Source organism: Hylobates moloch, unplaced genomic scaffold (genome assembly GCF_009828535.3).
Source record: "Hylobates moloch isolate HMO894 unplaced genomic scaffold, HMol_V3 SCAFFOLD_21, whole genome shotgun sequence".
Classification (NCBI taxonomy): Eukaryota; Metazoa; Chordata; class Mammalia; order Primates; family Hylobatidae; genus Hylobates; species Hylobates moloch.
Genome location: NW_026652296.1, coordinates 14,756,447 through 14,773,690, shown reverse-complemented (window position 1 = coordinate 14,773,690; position 17,244 = coordinate 14,756,447). Strand labels below are relative to the sequence as shown.

The 17,244-nt window shown below is 51.9% G+C and overlaps 1 protein-coding gene across 2 annotated transcripts in view; it reads left to right on the top strand.

Annotated features, from left to right (window-relative positions):
* MMP9 (matrix metallopeptidase 9) overlaps nucleotides 1-15,704 on the top strand; it is a 43,946-nt gene extending 28,242 nt beyond the window's left edge. The window contains exons 1-13 of one of the 2 annotated variants that reach the window (XM_032142978.2): nucleotides 8,079-8,216; nucleotides 9,036-9,268; nucleotides 9,637-9,785; nucleotides 10,076-10,204; nucleotides 10,296-10,469; nucleotides 10,727-10,900; nucleotides 11,287-11,463; nucleotides 11,577-11,732; nucleotides 12,402-12,681; nucleotides 12,804-12,943; nucleotides 13,273-13,423; nucleotides 13,520-13,623; nucleotides 15,393-15,639. In XM_032142978.2, the coding sequence (XP_031998869.1) occupies nucleotides 8,079-8,216; nucleotides 9,036-9,268; nucleotides 9,637-9,785; nucleotides 10,076-10,204; nucleotides 10,296-10,469; nucleotides 10,727-10,900; nucleotides 11,287-11,463; nucleotides 11,577-11,732; nucleotides 12,402-12,681; nucleotides 12,804-12,943; nucleotides 13,273-13,423; nucleotides 13,520-13,623; nucleotides 15,393-15,511 (2,124 nt within the window). In that variant the 3' untranslated portion in view covers nucleotides 15,512-15,639. Of the gene's footprint in view, nucleotides 1-8,078; nucleotides 8,217-9,035; nucleotides 9,269-9,636; nucleotides 9,786-10,075; nucleotides 10,205-10,295; nucleotides 10,470-10,726; nucleotides 10,901-11,286; nucleotides 11,464-11,576; nucleotides 11,733-12,401; nucleotides 12,682-12,803; nucleotides 12,944-13,272; nucleotides 13,424-13,519; nucleotides 13,624-15,392 lie in introns of those variants that run through there. The other variant, XM_058432701.1, reaches the window with a different exon arrangement.
* The last annotated feature ends 1,540 nt before the right edge of the window (nucleotides 15,705-17,244 follow it).

Genomic DNA, 17,244 nt, shown 5'->3' with positions numbered 1-17,244 from the left:
CCAATCTCAGAAGGGACTTGGGAAAGATAATTCCATGATTGGTTAAAGACATGACTCCCATGACCATATAATGAGCTTAATTTTAACTCCCATTACAAAGATGAAGAAACTGAGGTTCAGGGAGGGAAAGTCATTTACCCAAGGTCACACAGTGCAAGTCCAAATCCAGGTCTGCCAGATTCCAGCATCCATCCCCTTCCACTGCACCAGCTGTCACCTAGTTGGCCTCTTTATGGAGCCCATGGTTGGAGCTGAGAGAGACTTATGGATGGTCTCCAAACCAGGCCCCACATGAATCTCACCCGCCCCCTCTCCACGTGCTCCCCGTGTTTTCCCATTGGAGAAATCCCGCATTGCCTCTCATCAGGAGCTGGGCTAGAACTGCTACTTCCAGACCCTGGGAAGCTTCGAGTGCTTCCCTTCCACTGGCCTTCCTTGCATCCATGCAGAGACTGTGCCATCTTCCCCGCATCCCAGCGCCCCTGGCTTCAGGTGTATCAAAGTCCCATCGCTGCGTGAAGTTCAAGTTCGAACACATCTCAGCAGGCTTTGTGAATACATTAGTTTTTGTTTTCCCCTAACATGCCACATGGGTGGGGGGAATGGGAGGGGGCACTGGAATTTAATATGCAAATATATGCAGATCACATCTAAATGAGGGTGTCCCAGGATTAATGGGAAAAACAGGCAATCAGAGCAGGCCCAGCCCAGCCTGCAGCCCTGGGGCTCTGCAGCAGCACAGTCGGAAATGACTCTCCTGGGAGGGTGTCTTGGGCTCTTTTTCAGAGCGTGTCCTTTGAAGCAATGTCTCCGTGGCACAGGGGAAGGAAGAGCGGCGGAAATTGGTTCTGGATACTTCCTGGCAAAGTGTTCTCAATTGCTTCAACTATGTTGGTGGTGGGTGGGAGAGAGGGGGTAGAATCGCTGAACCTCTCAGTGAACACAGCCAGCAGCGGCTGTCCCCATCAGTGATTTCTAAACCGAAGGAGCTTGCTGACATCTACTTCCAGATCATACTGATTACTAAATCAGAATCTCTCGAGAACTTTTGTTTTTTAAAAGTCCCCGGCCTTAGGAAATACTGACACAAACCAGGCATTCTTAATCTGGAGACTTACAGGTTCCGGGGCTCTGTATAGCAATGTTATTAACCCTTCCTGCATATTAGAATTACTGAGGCTTAAAAAAAATTCCCAGTGCTCAGGCTGCACCCTAGACCAATTAAGTCAGAATCTATAGGAGGGGAGGTGAAAGTCAGGCATCAGTATTCAAAAGAAAATCCTGAGTGATTCCAATGTGCAATCAAATTTGAGAAGCATTGCTGAACAGGATTCCCACGAGACACTTGTTATACCTGTGTTTGCTTTGGGGCTATCGTTAGCTGCAGGCCCACCATCCAGTGCCAGCTTCAGGAGATCCTCCTTCTAGCAAGGGGACCATAGTCAGGATTGGTGTGCAGCCGGTATGCACTGGTATAGCAGCATTGGTTGTAAAAATACTGAAACATGGCTGGATGCAGGGGCTCATGCCTGTAATCCCAGTACTTTGGGAAGCCGAGGCAGGTGGATCCCTTGAGCCCAAGATTTTGAGACCAGCCTGGGTAACATGGCAAACCCATCTCTATAAAAATTGCAAAAACTAGCCAGGTGTGGTGGAGCGTGCCTGTGGTCCCAGCTACTTGGGAGGCAGAGGTGGGAGGATCGCCTGAGCCTGGGAGGCACAGGTTGCAGTGAGCCGTGATTATGCCACTGCACTCTACCTTGGGCAACAGAGCGAGACCCTGTCTCAAAAATAAAATACTGACATATTTCCCCATCCACTTGTAACTGGGGCTGCTTTGAACTTTCTAAGTTCAAAGCATCATCCTCCCCATCTCCCCAGACCCTGGACCTAATCAGTTCTGATTAGTTAGGGCTCCTGAGGACCTGGTTGTTAAATATTTGAACATCACCCCCCGCTATAATATTGTAGTGAGAAGCACCCACTTTATATAGTCAGAAAGGCCTAGATTCCCACTTGATTTTGGTATGAGTTGTGTGGCTTTTGGACAAGTGGCTTCATCTCTCTGAACCTCAGTTTCCTCATCTGGAAATGGGGTCAAATGCCCTCCCTATCAGTGTAGGGATGAAGCTACGCTACAGCAGAGGTCGCAAACTGAGCATGCATCAGAATCACTGGCTGGGCTGGGCGCAGTAGCTCACGCTTGTAATTCCAGCACTTTGGGAGGCTGAGGCCAGTGGATCACCTGAGGTCAGGAGTTCGAGACCAGCCTGGCCAACATAGTGAGACCCCCATCTCTACTAAAAATACAAAAATTAGCCGGACATGGCCACATGCACCTGTAGTCCCCAGTTGCTCAAAAGGGTGAAGCAGGAGAATTGCTTGAACCTGGGAGGTGGAGGTTGCAGTGAGCTGAGATCATGCCACTGCCCTCCAGCCTGGGTGACAGAACAAGACTCTGTCTCAAAAAAAAAAAAAAAACGGCCAGGTGTGGTGGCTCACCCCTGTAATCCCAGCACTTTGGGAGGCCGAGGCGGGCAGATCACGGGGTCAGGAGTTCCAGACCAGCATGGCCAATATGATGAAACCCCGTCTCTACTAAAAAATACAAAAATTAGCCGGGCATGGTGGCGGGCCCCTGTAGTCCCAGCTACTCAAGAGGCTGAGGCAGAAGAATCGCTTGAACCTGGGAGGTGGAGGTTACAGTGAGCCGAGATTGTGCCACTGCACTCCAGCCTGGGTGACAGAGCGAGACTCTGTGTCGAAAACAAACAAACAAAATCTTTAGCTTGTTAGGTCAAAGATTTCCGGGCCCCACCCCAGAGTTGCTGATTCAATCGTTCTGGGATGGGGAGGATTTGTGTTTCTAAGTTCTAAGGTGCTGCAGAGGCTTCTGGTCCTGGGACCACAGTTTGAGAACAATTGAACTGGAAGATGTATGAGAAAGTGGGTTGGCCCAAGAGCAGAGGCTCAACCTAGGCTTGGAAAAGGGTCAAAATATGTGCCGGTTTCCCTGTGTGCCACATGGACTTCCTCCTGAGCCATTCCCCAGCGTTCTCTCCATCCATTTGCCCAGCGGGACTGAGCCCCCGCTGAATGCTTAACCTTGGATTTCTCAAAGATTAAGTCCTCTTGCCACCTCTTCCCCATTGTGAGCAGGACCAGATTTATACCTTTAGTGGCTGTGATTACTGACAATACGGTGCCCCTCCCATCTGTTGTCCAAAGTAAAACAACACTAAACCCTGAAATGACTTTATATGACTGCCCCGCCAGCTACCTCACTCTTATTTTCCTTTTTTTATCTCCCACTTTCTTTATCCTACAGATTTCAGCCAAATACCTCACATCTATTTCCTCTGTTGGTTCCTAAACATAACTCCTCCAGCCTGGCTTCTGGGCAACCACCCCTCCCTGCCCCTAGACTGCTGCCCCCACGGACTTCCTTTTTGCTAGAGCCAGTGACCTGATCTTAGCACGGGATTGGGAATCAGAAGGCCTAGGCAGCTGGTCACTCACCAGCTGTGTGACCATGAGCAACTTAAAGCACTTCTCTGAGCCATGGGTATGAATGTTAATTTGTAAAGTTGAGATGAGAGCATTAGAGTAATAGAATCGTAGTAGCTAAACTGTGTGTGTGTGTGTGTGTGTGTGTGTGTGTGTGTGTGTACCTGCTAAGAGCCAGGCACTGTGCTGAGAATTTGCAATGTATAATCACATTTAATCCCCACTACAACACCTCCAAATGAGGTCTGCCTCCTTCCCCACTTTACAAATGAGAAAATGGAGGCATAGAGAGGTAAAGTGATTTGCCTAAAGTCCAACAGCCCATAAATGATAGGTACTAGAATACGAACCCAGGAGGTCTTATTCCAAAATTTATGCCCTATGGCTTCCTTACTGATGCTGCCCAGTACAGATAAGTGAGAGGTGTGACTTGGAGTGAATAGGGACTCTAAGAGTCAGTGTGGGAATTGCCATTCCCCTGAAGCTAGGGATGGCAGGTGTGTTTGTGGGTTGGGGGTGGAGTACTTGAGTGATGCTCTCCCCTGAGGCAATGTCTTGCAGGATACACACCTTTCTACTTCATCTCAGACTTCAGTGTCTCCTCCACATCCTGCCAGAGCCTCTCTGGCCTGGCTACCCCTCCCCTCTCTGGCAGGTTTGGGAGAAAGAGGCTTGGAGTTCCCCCATCCTAGATAGCAGGACAGATTCCTCATCTCGTGACGCTGACCCTGGTCTGGGGGCCTTTTATTAATAGTGGCCCGCAGGGCTGTGTCATCCAGCTAGTGACTCAGGGCTCCAGGGTTAGCACCCTCCCCATCCTGATGGAGCTACCTCAGTGAGGGGCTTAGAGTCCAAGCTATGACTCTACTTGAGGGTATATCCTGTTCTCTGCCTTCACTCCCAGGGTCTTGGCTAAACTCTGTTGTGGTATTAAAAAGAGAGGCTGGGGGAAGTGGGGAAGGGGATGTGGTAACCCGAACCACTTCCTGCCACTGCAGTGTTGAAAGCCAAGCTCTGTCCAAGTTCCCCTTGATGGGGGTTGGGGAGCCAGGAGGTAAAGGAGGAAGTTGATGGGAGTGGTGGGGGAGGTTAAGAAAAGGAGGATTCTTATTTGGATTGACTCCAGGAATCAAGATCTGGATTTCCTGGCTGCTCTCTCTCTGCTCCCATTTGGTAAAAAACAGCGGCTTTCCTGAAGGTGATCCTAATTAGCATAGCAGCAAACACTTATTACCATGTGCCAGGCACTTTATATTTGCTAACCCTTTGAGCCTTACAACCACTCCACGAAGGAAGCACTATTATTACTCCAATTTTACAGATGGGGAAACTGAGGCACTGAAATGGTTGTGTCAATTGCCCCTGTCACAAAGCAAGTCAGTGGCAGAGCTGAGATTTGAACTTAGGCAGCCTGGCTCCAGAGTGCAGGCTCTTGCTCTGTGACCACTCTGAACCTCAGTTTCCTCATTGCATGATGAGAGTAATTGGAATACATAAATACATTTTCCTTTCGTGATGCCTGACTCTCTGGTAATTAATTATTCATTCAATTTCTCCCCATGCCGAACTCTCAGATCCATGAACAATGAGACAAAGGCTATCTTGGTCACTACTTGTATTCCCAATTCTTAGCATAATGATTGGCCCAGAAAAACTCAACAAGAATGTGTTGAGTAAATGGTCTTTAAAAGGTTTGAAGATCATCAACAATGGTTTGAGTATCTGATAAAAGTTTTAGACCCTTTACATAGAAAAATCAAAATATACCAGTAGCTGGGGGTGAGTCTGCCCCTCCCACTCACCCAGGGTACATTTGGCAATGTTTGGTAACATTTCTGGTTGTCACAACTGGCAGGGGGAGGTGTTACCGGCATCCAGTGGGTAGAGGTCAGGGATGCTGCTAAACATCGTACAATGCACACGACAGCCCCAAGTGTCAATAGTTCTAAGTTTGAGATATGTGACATACATACATAGATATGTATTCGTATGTCATATTTGGTACCATTGATGGCAAGTTGGGGGTAGTTAATGGATTTTCCTAAAAGCCTGTGTCTGCCACCCAGATGAAGTTCCTCCAGATTGGAGGATCTCTTCCTTTAAAACCATATTACTCTATGACCTCACATTCCCAAGTCTAGAATCTAGTTCCTCCTGGGTCCCCTGTCCTAGCCTCTGATTCCTAAATGCCTGGGCCTCCTCTCTTACCTTCAGTGGGTAGCAGGGGACCAGAGGAGAAGGATCCAGGTTTTATGTGCTGCCCCTGTCACCGAGTCCACCTACCCACTTCTATACCTGGGTCATCACAGTTCCCTGTAAATGGTAATAAAGATGAAAAGCTTCAGAACCAGGCAGTTCTGAGCTTGAACCCTAGTTCTGTGGATTAACTCGCTCTGTGATCACAGGCAAATTCCTTAACTCTCTGAGCCTTAGTTTTCCCCTCTGAAAACAGGAGGGATACTCATTAAACTTACCTTACAAGTGGTGAGGATGAAACGAGAGGCTTATAGAGAACTTATTACGGTGCTTGACACAGTAAATCTCAAAAAATGCATTATCATTATTATGGTTCAGAGGTAAAGTGACTTGCCCAAGGTCACATAGCTGGAAAATGGCAGAGCTGGGACGGAAACCCAGGACTTCGTGACTGCAAAGCAGATGTTCATTTGTTAGTGAACTTTAGAACTTCAACTTTTCTGTAAAGGAAGTTAATTATCTCCATCTCACAGTCTCATTTATTAGATAAACATATAAAATGCCTGGCACATAGTAGGCCCTTTAAATACAGCTTGTTGGGCCGGGTGCCACGGCTCATGCCTGTAATCCTAGCACTTTGGGAGGCCAGGTGGGCAGATCACCTGAGTCAGAAGTTCGAAACAAGCCTGGTCAACGTAGTGAAACCCCATCTCTACTAAAAATACAAAAAATTTAGCCAGGCGTGGTGGTGCACGCCTATAATACCAGCTACTCGGGAGGCTGAGGCAGGAGAATTGCTTGAACCCAGGAGGCAGAGGTTGCAGTGAGCTGAGATCATGCCACTGCACTCCAGCCTGGGTGACAGAGTGATACTACACCCCCCAAAAATAAAAGAAAATAAATAAATACAGCTTGTTGAGTTGTTAGCATGTTTTTCCCAAATAGGGCTTTGAAGAAGGTGAATATAGACCCTGCCTGACACCAGCTGGCTAGGAAGAAAGGAGGGAGGGAGGGGTCACAGGAGCGCCTCCCTGCTGGTGTGGGAGGCTTGGGAGGGAGGCTTGGCATAAGTGTGATAATTGGGCTGGAGATTTGGCTGCATGCAGCAGAGCTGGAGAACTGAAAGGGCTCCTATAGATTATTTTCCCCCATATCCTGCCCCAATTTGCAGTTGAAGAATCCTAAGCTGACAAAGGGGAAGGCATTTACTCCAGGTTACACTGCAGCTTAGAGCCCAATAACCTGGTCTGCTGATTCCAAGTTAGAATCATGGTCTTTTGGCAGGGTCTTGCTCTGTCGCCCAGGCTGGAGTGCAGTGACATAATCATGGCTCACTGTATCCTTGACCTTCTTTCTGGGCTCAAGCAATCCTCCCACCTTGGCCTCCCAAAGTGCTAAGATTACAGGAATGAGCCACCATACCTGGCCCTGAATCTTGGGTCTTGGCCTTGGTAATTAAAACCAATCACCACCATCCGTTGCGGACTTACAACGTACAGTGTACTAAACATTTTATATGTTTGATCTCATTTTATCCTCACATCAATTTAGGGACAAAGAACCCCGCCCCTCCCCGCCCTTTTTTTTTTTTTTTACAGCTGAGGAAACACATTCAAAGTGACAGGACATTTGCCCGAGGTCCTGAAGGAAGAGAGTAAAGCCATGTCTGTTGTTTTCTAGAGGCTGCTACTCTCCCCTTTACTACCCTAAAGATTCAGCCTGCCGAAGACAGGGGGTTGCCCCAGTGGAATTCCCCAGCCCTGCCTAGCAGAGCCCATTCCTTCTGCCCCCAGATGAAGCAGGGAGAGGAAGCTGAGTCAAAGAAGGCTGTCAGGGAGGGAAAAAGAGGACAGAGCCTGGAGTGTGGGGAGGGGTTTGGGGAGGAGATCTGACCTGGGAGGGGGTGTTGCAAAAGGCCAAGGATGGGCCAGGGGGATCATTAGATTCAGAAAGAAGTCTCAGGGAGTCTTCCATCACTTTCCCTTGGCTGACCACTGAAGGCTTTCAGACCAAGGGATGGGGGATCCCTCCAGCTTCATCCCCCTCCCTCCCTTTCATACAGTTCCCACAAGCTCTGCAGTTTGCAAAACCCTACCCCTCCCCTGAGGGCCTGCGGTTTCCTGCGGGTCTGGGGTCTTGCCTGACTTGGCAGTGGAGACTGCAGGCAGTGGAGAGAGACGGAGGTGGTGTAAGCCCTTTCTCATGCTGGGGCTGCCACACACACACGCACACACACACACACACAAACACACACACACACACACACACCCTGTCCCCTGAGTCAGCACTTGCCTGTCAAGGAGGGGTGGGGTCACAGGAGCGCCTCCTTAAAGCCCCCACAACAGCAGCTGCAGTCAGACACCTCTGCCCTCACCATGAGCCTCTGGCAGCCTTTGGTCCTGGCGCTTCTGGTGCTGGGCTGCTGCTTTGCTGCCCCCAGACGGCGCCAGTCCACCCTTGTGCTCTTCCCTGGAGACCTGAGAACCAATCTCACCGACAGGCAGCTGGCAGAGGTGGGCAAACACCTAGTGTAGAGTTGGGGAGGGCTGTCCGAGAGGGTGTTGAGTGTCCCAGAGAGGACACAGGGCCTCAGAGGAGATGCTTTAGGGGTGTGTTGGTGGTGATTGGCATATCTGAAGAACAGAGGTGTCCAGGGTTAGGCAATGGGGGGTCTTGTGGAGGCTTTGAGCAGTGATGGCCAGAAATGGGCAATGGGGCTTTCCTAGGTGGGAAATGGGAAATGGTTTGGGGTGGGGGAGGCATTGGAGGGTTCTGGGGTAAGCATAGGCTGGGAGTGAAAAGGGGCAAACCTTATGCAGCTGTGCAGCAGAAATGGGCTAGAGGCATCCAGGGGTGAGAAGGAGCTGAGGATGTCTAAGGAGGGGAGATCCCTGGGTGGTCAGAAAGCACTGGTGTCTGGAAAGCACTTAATGCTTTATTAAATGCTAGTCCCTGCTGGGCATGATGGCTCACACCTGTAATCCCAGCACTTTGGGAGGCCAAGGCGGTAGGATCGCTCGAGCTCAGGAGTTTGAGCCCAGCCTAGGCAACATAGTAAGACCCTGTCTCTACAAAATAATTAAAGAAATAGCCAGGCACAGTGATGTGCACCTGTAGTTCCAGCTATGCAGAAGGCTGAGATGAGAGGATCACTTGAGTCCAGGAGGTCCAGGCTGCAGTAGGCTGATGCCATCTCTCCAAAAAAAAAAAAAAAGAAAAAAAAGAAAAAGAAAAAAAAGACTCCCTCCACGAGTGTCTGGAGGGAGTCCTGGCCCCAGCTGGGCAGAGAGAGGGGTCAGAGATACGGCATGTGTGTGTCCCTTCATCCACAGGAATACCTGTACCGCTATGGTTACACTCGCGTGGCAGAGATGCGCGGAGAGTCGAAATCTCTGGGACCTGCGCTGCTGCTTCTCCAGAAGCAACTGTCCCTGCCCGAGACCGGTGAGCTGGACAGCGCCACGCTGAAGGCCATGCGAACCCCACGGTGCGGGGTCCCAGACCTGGGCAGATTCCAAACCTTTGAGGGCGACCTCAAGTGGCACCACCACAACATCACCTATTGGTGAGCTGGGGCCGTGGGGGCAGCGGGGTGGGGGGGGGGAGGCCGGGTCTGGCTCTTGGGACAGCGGTGAACATGTCCTGTCTTGGACGGGTCCCTGGGTTTCACTATTTAATGTGTGGCCCCGGGGGAGTGTCTCCACCTCTGAGCCTCGTTTTTCCTTCAGGGAAATGGCTCTTGCAATCCAAGTCCTCCTGTCAGAGCCATTGTGAGGGTCTAAGTAGACAAAAAAACAGTCTGGAAGCGATTTATAGATGACAGCGTGGACGGTAGGGAGCATTGTGTACGAAGTCTCTGCCATATGGGGAGTCCCTGCTGCCCCGCTCCAGCCTTTCACTTCTGACGTCCTTCCTCTGGCTCTTACCCTACAGGATCCAAAACTACTCGGAAGACTTGCCGCGGGCGGTGATTGACGACGCTTTTGCCCGCGCCTTCGCTCTGTGGAGCGCGGTGACGCCGCTCACCTTCACTCGTGTGTACAGCCGGGACGCAGACATCGTCATCCAGTTTGGTGTCGCGGGTGAGAACGTGAGGAGGGAAAATCCAGGAGACCTGGGCGGGGTCAGGGAAGGGAGGACCACGGAGAGCGTGGAGGTAGCAGTGGCCCCGGCTTCCTCTTGCCTGCCCGCGCTGCCCTGGCTTATACGGCCCCTCCTGCCAGACAGTGCACAGGGCCAGGGCGCCAGGCTGGGAGAGCTTCGCGCAGGCGGGATTTTAGCCTGCACTTATTTCGGAGCCCTTGCCTTGGGCAGCGCACAATCTGCGCAACAGTACTTGGCTAACCCTCTTCCTCTCGACCTGTTTCTTCAGAGCACGGAGACGGGTATCCCTTCGACGGGAAGGACGGGCTCCTGGCACACGCCTTTCCTCCTGGCCCCGGCATTCAGGGAGACGCCCATTTCGACGATGACGAGTTGTGGTCCCTGGGCAAGGGCGTCGGTGAGATTCTGAGTCCTCCTGGCCCCTGATTCCCTTCTTCTCTCCCACCCATCACCCGCCGCCCTGACTCCGGTCCCCCCTCCTCCCGCAGTGGTTCCAACTCGGTTTGGAAACGGAGATGGCGCGGCTTGCCACTTCCCCTTCATCTTCGAGGGCCGCTCCTACTCTGCCTGCACCACAGACGGTCGCTCCGACGGCTTGCCCTGGTGCAGTACCACGGCCAACTACGACACCGACGACCGGTTTGGCTTCTGCCCCAGCGAGAGTGAGTGTGGGGGCGCGCCGAGGGCTGGGGGCGCCCACCACCCTTGATGGTCCTGGGTTCTAATCCCAGCTCTGCCACTAGTGCTGTGTGGCCTGCAATTTACACTCCCGCACTCTGGGCCCAATTTTCTCATCTGAGAAATGATGAGAGGAGGGATGAACTGTAGACCATCCATGGGTCAAAGAACAGGACACACTTGGGGGTTATAATGTGCTCTCTCCACCTTCTCCCCCTTTCCCACCTCCTCCTCGCCCCAGGACTCTACACCCAGGACGGCAATGCTAATGGGAAACCCTGCCAGTTTCCATTCATCTTCCAAGGCCAATCCTACTCCGCCTGCACCACGAGCGGTCGCTCCGACGGCTACCGCTGGTGCGCCACCACCGCCAACTACGACCAGGACAAGCTCTACGGCTTCTGCCCGACCCGAGGTACCTCCGCCCTGTCTACCAGGTTCAGCCCGCCCTCTCATCATGCATTGGCCCCCAAAACGCGGCCCTTCCCTTCATCAGTTTGTCTTTCCACTCTCATTGGTCCTCAGGACGACCGTGACTCCGCCCACCTACACCACATTTCCACCCCATCCCTGACTTCCAATGGCCCCGCCCCAGCCACTGAGGTTCGGCCTTTTCTGCTCAGCTGGCCGCCTCTTCCTTGGTCTAGTGTCCCAGGCACCGCCCACGGGTCTAGCCTCTTCTCAGGAGTGCTCTACAGGGCCCCCTAGGCCACCAAGATTGTCTAGCTCCCTGTCGGGTCGGCCCCTGGCTCCTTATTGGACTCATCCACCTGGCTCATCCAAGGCCTTGGGTCTCTCCAGCCGACTCGACCGTGATGGGGGGCAACTCGGCGGGGAAGCCGTGCGTCTTCCCCTTCACCTTCCTGGGTAAGGAGTACTCGACCTGTACCAGCGAGGGCCGCGGAGATGGGCGCCTCTGGTGCGCTACCACCTCGAACTTTGACAGCGACAAGAAGTGGGGCTTCTGCCCGGACCAAGGTAGGCGTGGTCCCGAGGCTCCGGGGCTGCGGTTCCCGGCAGTGGTGGTGGTGGGGTGGCCAGGGCTGGGGGCTCGGCCCGGCGCTCATGTCTCAGGCTCCCTCTCCCTCCAGGATACAGTTTGTTCCTCGTGGCGGCGCACGAGTTCGGCCACGCGCTGGGCTTAGATCATTCGTCAGTGCCGGAGGCGCTCATGTACCCTATGTACCGCTTCACCGAGGAGCCCCCCTTGCATAAGGACGACGTGAATGGCATCCAGCATCTCTATGGTGAGGCAGGGGCAGGGATGGGAGGAGGAGGGGAAAGGGCGTGGCTGTGCCACAGTACCAAAGAATTGGGGGTTGGGGGTCGGGGGAGGAACGGGGCGTGCAGCAGAGGTGGGACCTCAAAGTCTATCTGGAAGCAGAGCCTGGGCCCAGTCGCTGCCATGTCAGTGCTTAGAGATGGTGATAAAGAGACTCTAGAGAGAGATAGGCGTGACTGCAAAAGCCAGTCTACGCTGGGCATGGTGGCTCACGCCTCTAATCCCAGCGCTTTGGGAGACCCAAGGCGGGAGGATTGCTTGAGTCCAGGAGTTCCAGACCAGCCTCGGCAACATAGCCAGACTCCCATCTCTACAAAAAATAAATGAGCCAGGCGTGAAGGCACATGTCTGTAGTCCTAGCTACTCTGGAGGCTGAGGCGGGAGGATCCCTTGAGCCCAGGAGTTCGAGGCTGTAGTGAGCTATGATTGCACCACTGCACTCCATCCTGGGCCATACAGGATGTCGCTTAAAACGAAAAAGAAGAAGAAAGTCCTGTGGTTTGGGAAGGAAGGCTGAGTGAGGAGGGGCCTGTGTGCCAGAGGGGGCCTCACTGAGAGGCTTAGGGGAGCAGATGTTCTAGGGGTACAGAGGTATGCAGGAATAGGAAGAGTCTCATCCCGTGTCTCTCTTTAGGTCCTCGCCCTGAACCTGAGCCACGGCCTCCAACCACCACCACACGGCAGCCCACAGCTCCCCCGACGGTCTGCCCCACCGGACCCCCCACTGTCCGCCCCTCAGAGCGCCCCACAGCTGGCCCCACAGGTCCCCCCTCAGCTGGCCCCACAGGTCCCCCCACTGCTGGCCCTTCTACGGCCACTACTGTGCCTTTGAATCCGGTGGACGATGCCTGCAACGTGAACATCTTCGACGCCATCGCGGAGATTGGGGACCAGCTGTATTTGTTCAAGGATGGGTGAGGAGGCAGGGTTGTGTGGATGCGGGAGGGGGCTTGGCGGAGGGGCTGCCCGTCCCTTCCCGCCCACTGGCCCCGTGTCCAAGGCTTAGAGCCCGTCCTTTCCCTCCTCGCGTTCTCAGGAAGTACTGGCGATTCTCTGAGGGCACGGGGAGCCGGCCGCAGGGCCCCTTCCTTATCGCCGACAAGTGGCCCGCGCTGCCCCGCAAGCTGGACTCGGTCTTTGAGGAGCCGCTCTCCAAGAAGCTTTTCTTCTTCTCTGGTTAGTTACCTTCTTTCCCTCCGCCGCCCCGTCAATCCCCATCAGTCAAGGAGGCTGAAGAGACCATCGATAACCCACGAAACGTCTTGTGCGTTTTAGAAAAATACGCCCCCTGGCGGACGCAGTTTAGCAAACGTAGGGGCGGCTGAGTTTCTGCCCCCTCCTCTCCACGCCCTCGAGTCGCTCTACCCAGCCCCTCTGCCCCTGGGTTGCAGGGACTGCGGGCACGCGGGCTAGGAAAGGCCTCCCCGGAATCTCCCTCCTCGTGTTCTAGAAGAGTACGTGCTCCCTCTCCGCCTCCAAACCGACGTGACCCTCCTCCCCTGCAGGGCGCCAGGTGTGGGTGTACACAGGCTCGTCGGTGCTGGGCCCGAGGCGTCTGGACAAGCTGGGCCTGGGCGCCGACGTGGCCCAGGTGACCGGGGCCCTCCGGAGTGGCAGGGGGAAGATGCTGCTGTTCAGCGGGCGGCGCTTCTGGAGGTGAGCGCCGCCGCGGCCGCCGGCAGGGGGAGCCCGGGCGCCGTCCGTCCGCCAGCTAGCCGGCTCAGCACCTGTCTCCTCCGCGCCTGCCCGCAGGTTCGACGTGAAGGCGCAGATGGTGGATCCCCGGAGCGCCAGCGAGGTGGACCGGATGTTCCCCGGGGTGCCTCTGGACATGCACGACGTCTTTCAGTACCGAGGTGAGGGCTGAGGAGGGTCCCTTCGTGAGACACCACACTAGGCTCCTCTTAGTGAGTGGTCAAATTCTGAGCGAGGAAGAAAAAGCCCTTGGAAATGGAAGCAAATGCCCCAGCACAGACAAGATCCCAGCAGAGGCAGAGGCCTTCTCCAGGTCATTTAGGAAGTCAGGGATGCAATCAAGACCAGGACCCAGATTTCCTGCCTCCCCGGCTGGAAGCTCTTTCTCCTTCAGTACAGGACACAGGTGGCTTGTATGGAAGCTCATTTATTAGACAACAGTCATCAAGTGCCGATAATATGCCAGGCACTGTGCTACAGTGAGAGATAAGACAATTCACAGCTCTGTGGCTTTGGGCAAGTCACTGCTTCTCTACGCTTCTAGCCTCAATTTCCCCGTCTGTAATATGGGGACGATAGCTGGAATTACACTTGACTTCTCTTTCTCACCAGTCACATCCAAACAGTTGACAAGGTGAACAAGATTTTCTGCCACCAAAATCTTTTTCGAGTCTGTCATTTTTTTTGCCATCTTCTTTATAAACACCCCAGCCCAAACCATACTGGCTGTCCAGGACTTTTAACATATTCCATGAGATTAGGGAGGGGGTAGGAGTGGAGGGCAATGGTCTTGGGAGTGACCCCAGATGAATTCCAAGGTCAAAGAAATTAAGAGGATCTGACACTCCACCCCTGTGTTCTCATCTCTTCCCACTCCTCCTGTTATTTACACTGCTCCACCCACACTGGCTGCTCTTTGAACAGATCAAGGTCATTCCTAGCTTAGAGCCTTTGTGCCAGTTGTTCCCTCTGTCTGGAAGACTTTCCCTCCAGATTGTCATTGGGCCATCCCACTGTCTTCCTTCAGGTTTCAGTGCTAAGGCCATTGCTTCAATGAGGCCTTCTTTGATATTTATTATCTATTTACTTGTTTTTATCTTCTCCATAGCTTTCTATATTTTCTTTTCTTTTCTTTTTTTTTGGGATGGAGTCTTGCTCTGTCGCCCAGGCTGGAGTGCAGTGGCACGATCTCAGCTCACTGCAACCTCTGACTCCTGGGTTCAAGCGATTCTCCTGCTTCAGCCTCCCAAGTAGCTGGGATTACAGGTGCCCACCACCATGCTCGGCTAATTTTTTGTATTTTTTATTAGAGACGGGGTTTCACCATCTTGGCCAGGCTGGTCTTGAACTCCTGACCTCGTGATCCACCCGCCTCAGCCTCCCAAAGTGCTGGGATTACAGGCATGAGCCACCGCACCCAGCCACTTTCTATATTTTCAAAACCAATTTCATTTATTTACGTGTTTGCTTAATTGTCTCTTGCCTCACTAGAGTGTAAGCACCAAGATAATTGAGATCATGCCTACATTTTTTTCTGCTTACCCCCAGTATCTTGAACAGAGCACATAGTAGGTGCTCAATAAATAATTGTTGATGAATGAACAGATTTGTTCAATGAATGAGTGTTCAATGAATTGTTCTGAGCATTAAGATAGTTGGTCTATTCATTTGTTAGTTCATTCACAAAATGTGTATGGTGTACCTACTGTGTGCTAGGCTCTGCGGCAGTGCTTTGGGCACTGAGGTCTGTGCCCTCCAGCATCTCGCAGCACCTCACAGCATCTCACAGGTGGGGGGGATAAAGGTGATATGTGAAAACTTTAGTAAGTTCTAGAAATGGCAGAAGAGATGGTTGTCAAGATCTTGTTCCTATTTCTGTATATGTGGGAGAATTAGAATCACTCCTCTCATGCCTGCCTGTCTCCTGCAGAGAAAGCCTATTTCTGCCAGGACCGCTTCTACTGGCGCGTGAGTTCCCGAAGGGAGTTGAACCAGGTGGACCAAGTGGGCTACGTGACCTATGACATCCTGCAGTGCCCTGAGGACTAGGGCTCCCGTCCTGCTTTGGCAGTGCCATGTAAATCCCCACTGGGACCAACCCTGGGGAAGGAGCCAGTTTGCCGGATACAAACTGGTATTCTGTTCTGGAGGACAGGGAGGAGTGGAGGTGGGCTGGGCCCTCTCTTCTCACCTTCGTTTTTTGTTGGAGTGTTTCTAATAAACTTGGATTCGCTAACCTTTAGAAGCAGACTTTATTTATATATGTATGCACGTATGTATGCATGTATTTATTTAACTGATAGAGTGCAAAAAAAAAAAAAAAAAAAAAAACAAAGGAAAAACAAATAACGGATACAGTGCTTTCTACGTGCCAGAAAGTGTTCTAGGCTGGGCATGGTGGCTCACTCCTAGCACTTTGGGAGGCCGAGGCGGGCGGATCACGAAGTCAGGAGATTGAGATCACCCTGGCTAACACGGTGAAACCCTGTCTCTATTAAAAAAAAAATAGAAAAAATTAGCCAGGCGTGGTGGCGGGCACCTGTAGTCCCAACTACTTGGAAGGCTGAGGCAGGAGAATGGCGTGAACCTGGGAGGCGGAGCTTGCAGTGAGCCGAGATCACGCCACTGCACTCCAGCCTGGGCAACAGAGTGAGACTCCGTCTCAAAAAAAAAAAAAAAAGTGTTCTAGGCACTTTGTAAATGTTAACATATTCAATCATTCCTGTTAGGGAAGTATGATGTGATTATTTCTATTTTACAGTCAAGGAAATGATCAACCTGTTTATTCATTGATCAAACATTTATTGAGCCCCTACGTGGAGCCAGGACCTGTACTGGGCAATGGGGATACAGAAATGAGTTAGACTTTAGAATGCATAAGATTGCCCTTGGAACTTGCTTAAAATGCAACTCCAGGCTCCACCTCCAGAGAGTCTGACCTATTTACAAGGGTAATTCTATGGCTGGTGGTGGTGGGATCACACTTGGGGAGTGTGATCACACTTGGGGAGTGTGCAGTGCATGATCTTTTATTCTACAATAATGGTGTGTGTGTGTGCACATGTGTGTGTGTCTGTGTTGTGATTGAGGTCCAGGAACGTTTCTCAGTCAAGATGACATCTGAACTGGAACCAAATCAGGAAGGATGAACAAGATTCTTCCTGTGCAAGGGACAATCTTCTTAGAGGGTAATTTACCAAGAACCACTAAACCTAAAAATGTAACTACTTTCTGACCCTCACATATGTGCACAAGACAACACATAGAAGGATGTTGATTGCAGCATTATTTGTTAGTGAAAAACTGGCAATAACCTAGGTGCCCAGGAGTAAGGCAGTGGATAAATAAAATATGGATCATATACCTGATGTTAGTAGCTACCCCTGGTACAGCACTATGTGCCAGGCACTGTTCTATGTGCATTTTGTATGATAAAACAACCAGATGAGATAGGTACTCCTACTACTTGGTAGGTACCATTATTACTGCCATCACCAATCCCTTGTTTTACAGATGAGGAAACTAAGGCACAGAGAATTATACAACTCACCCAAAGTCTCATAGCTAGTGAGTGATAACAGTGGGATTTGAATGTGGGTTCTTGGTGCAAATGCACCAAGAGAAAAAGAAGAGAAAAAGCAGTGGGTGTCTGGGAACTTCAAATGGCTCAGAACTCCAGCATGGGGTAGTAGCGGGTGGCTAAGAGGGAATGGAGAGGATTCTGGAATGGTTAAGATAGCAGTGCTAGTTTGGGATAGAATAGAGAAGTCCTGAATGCCAGG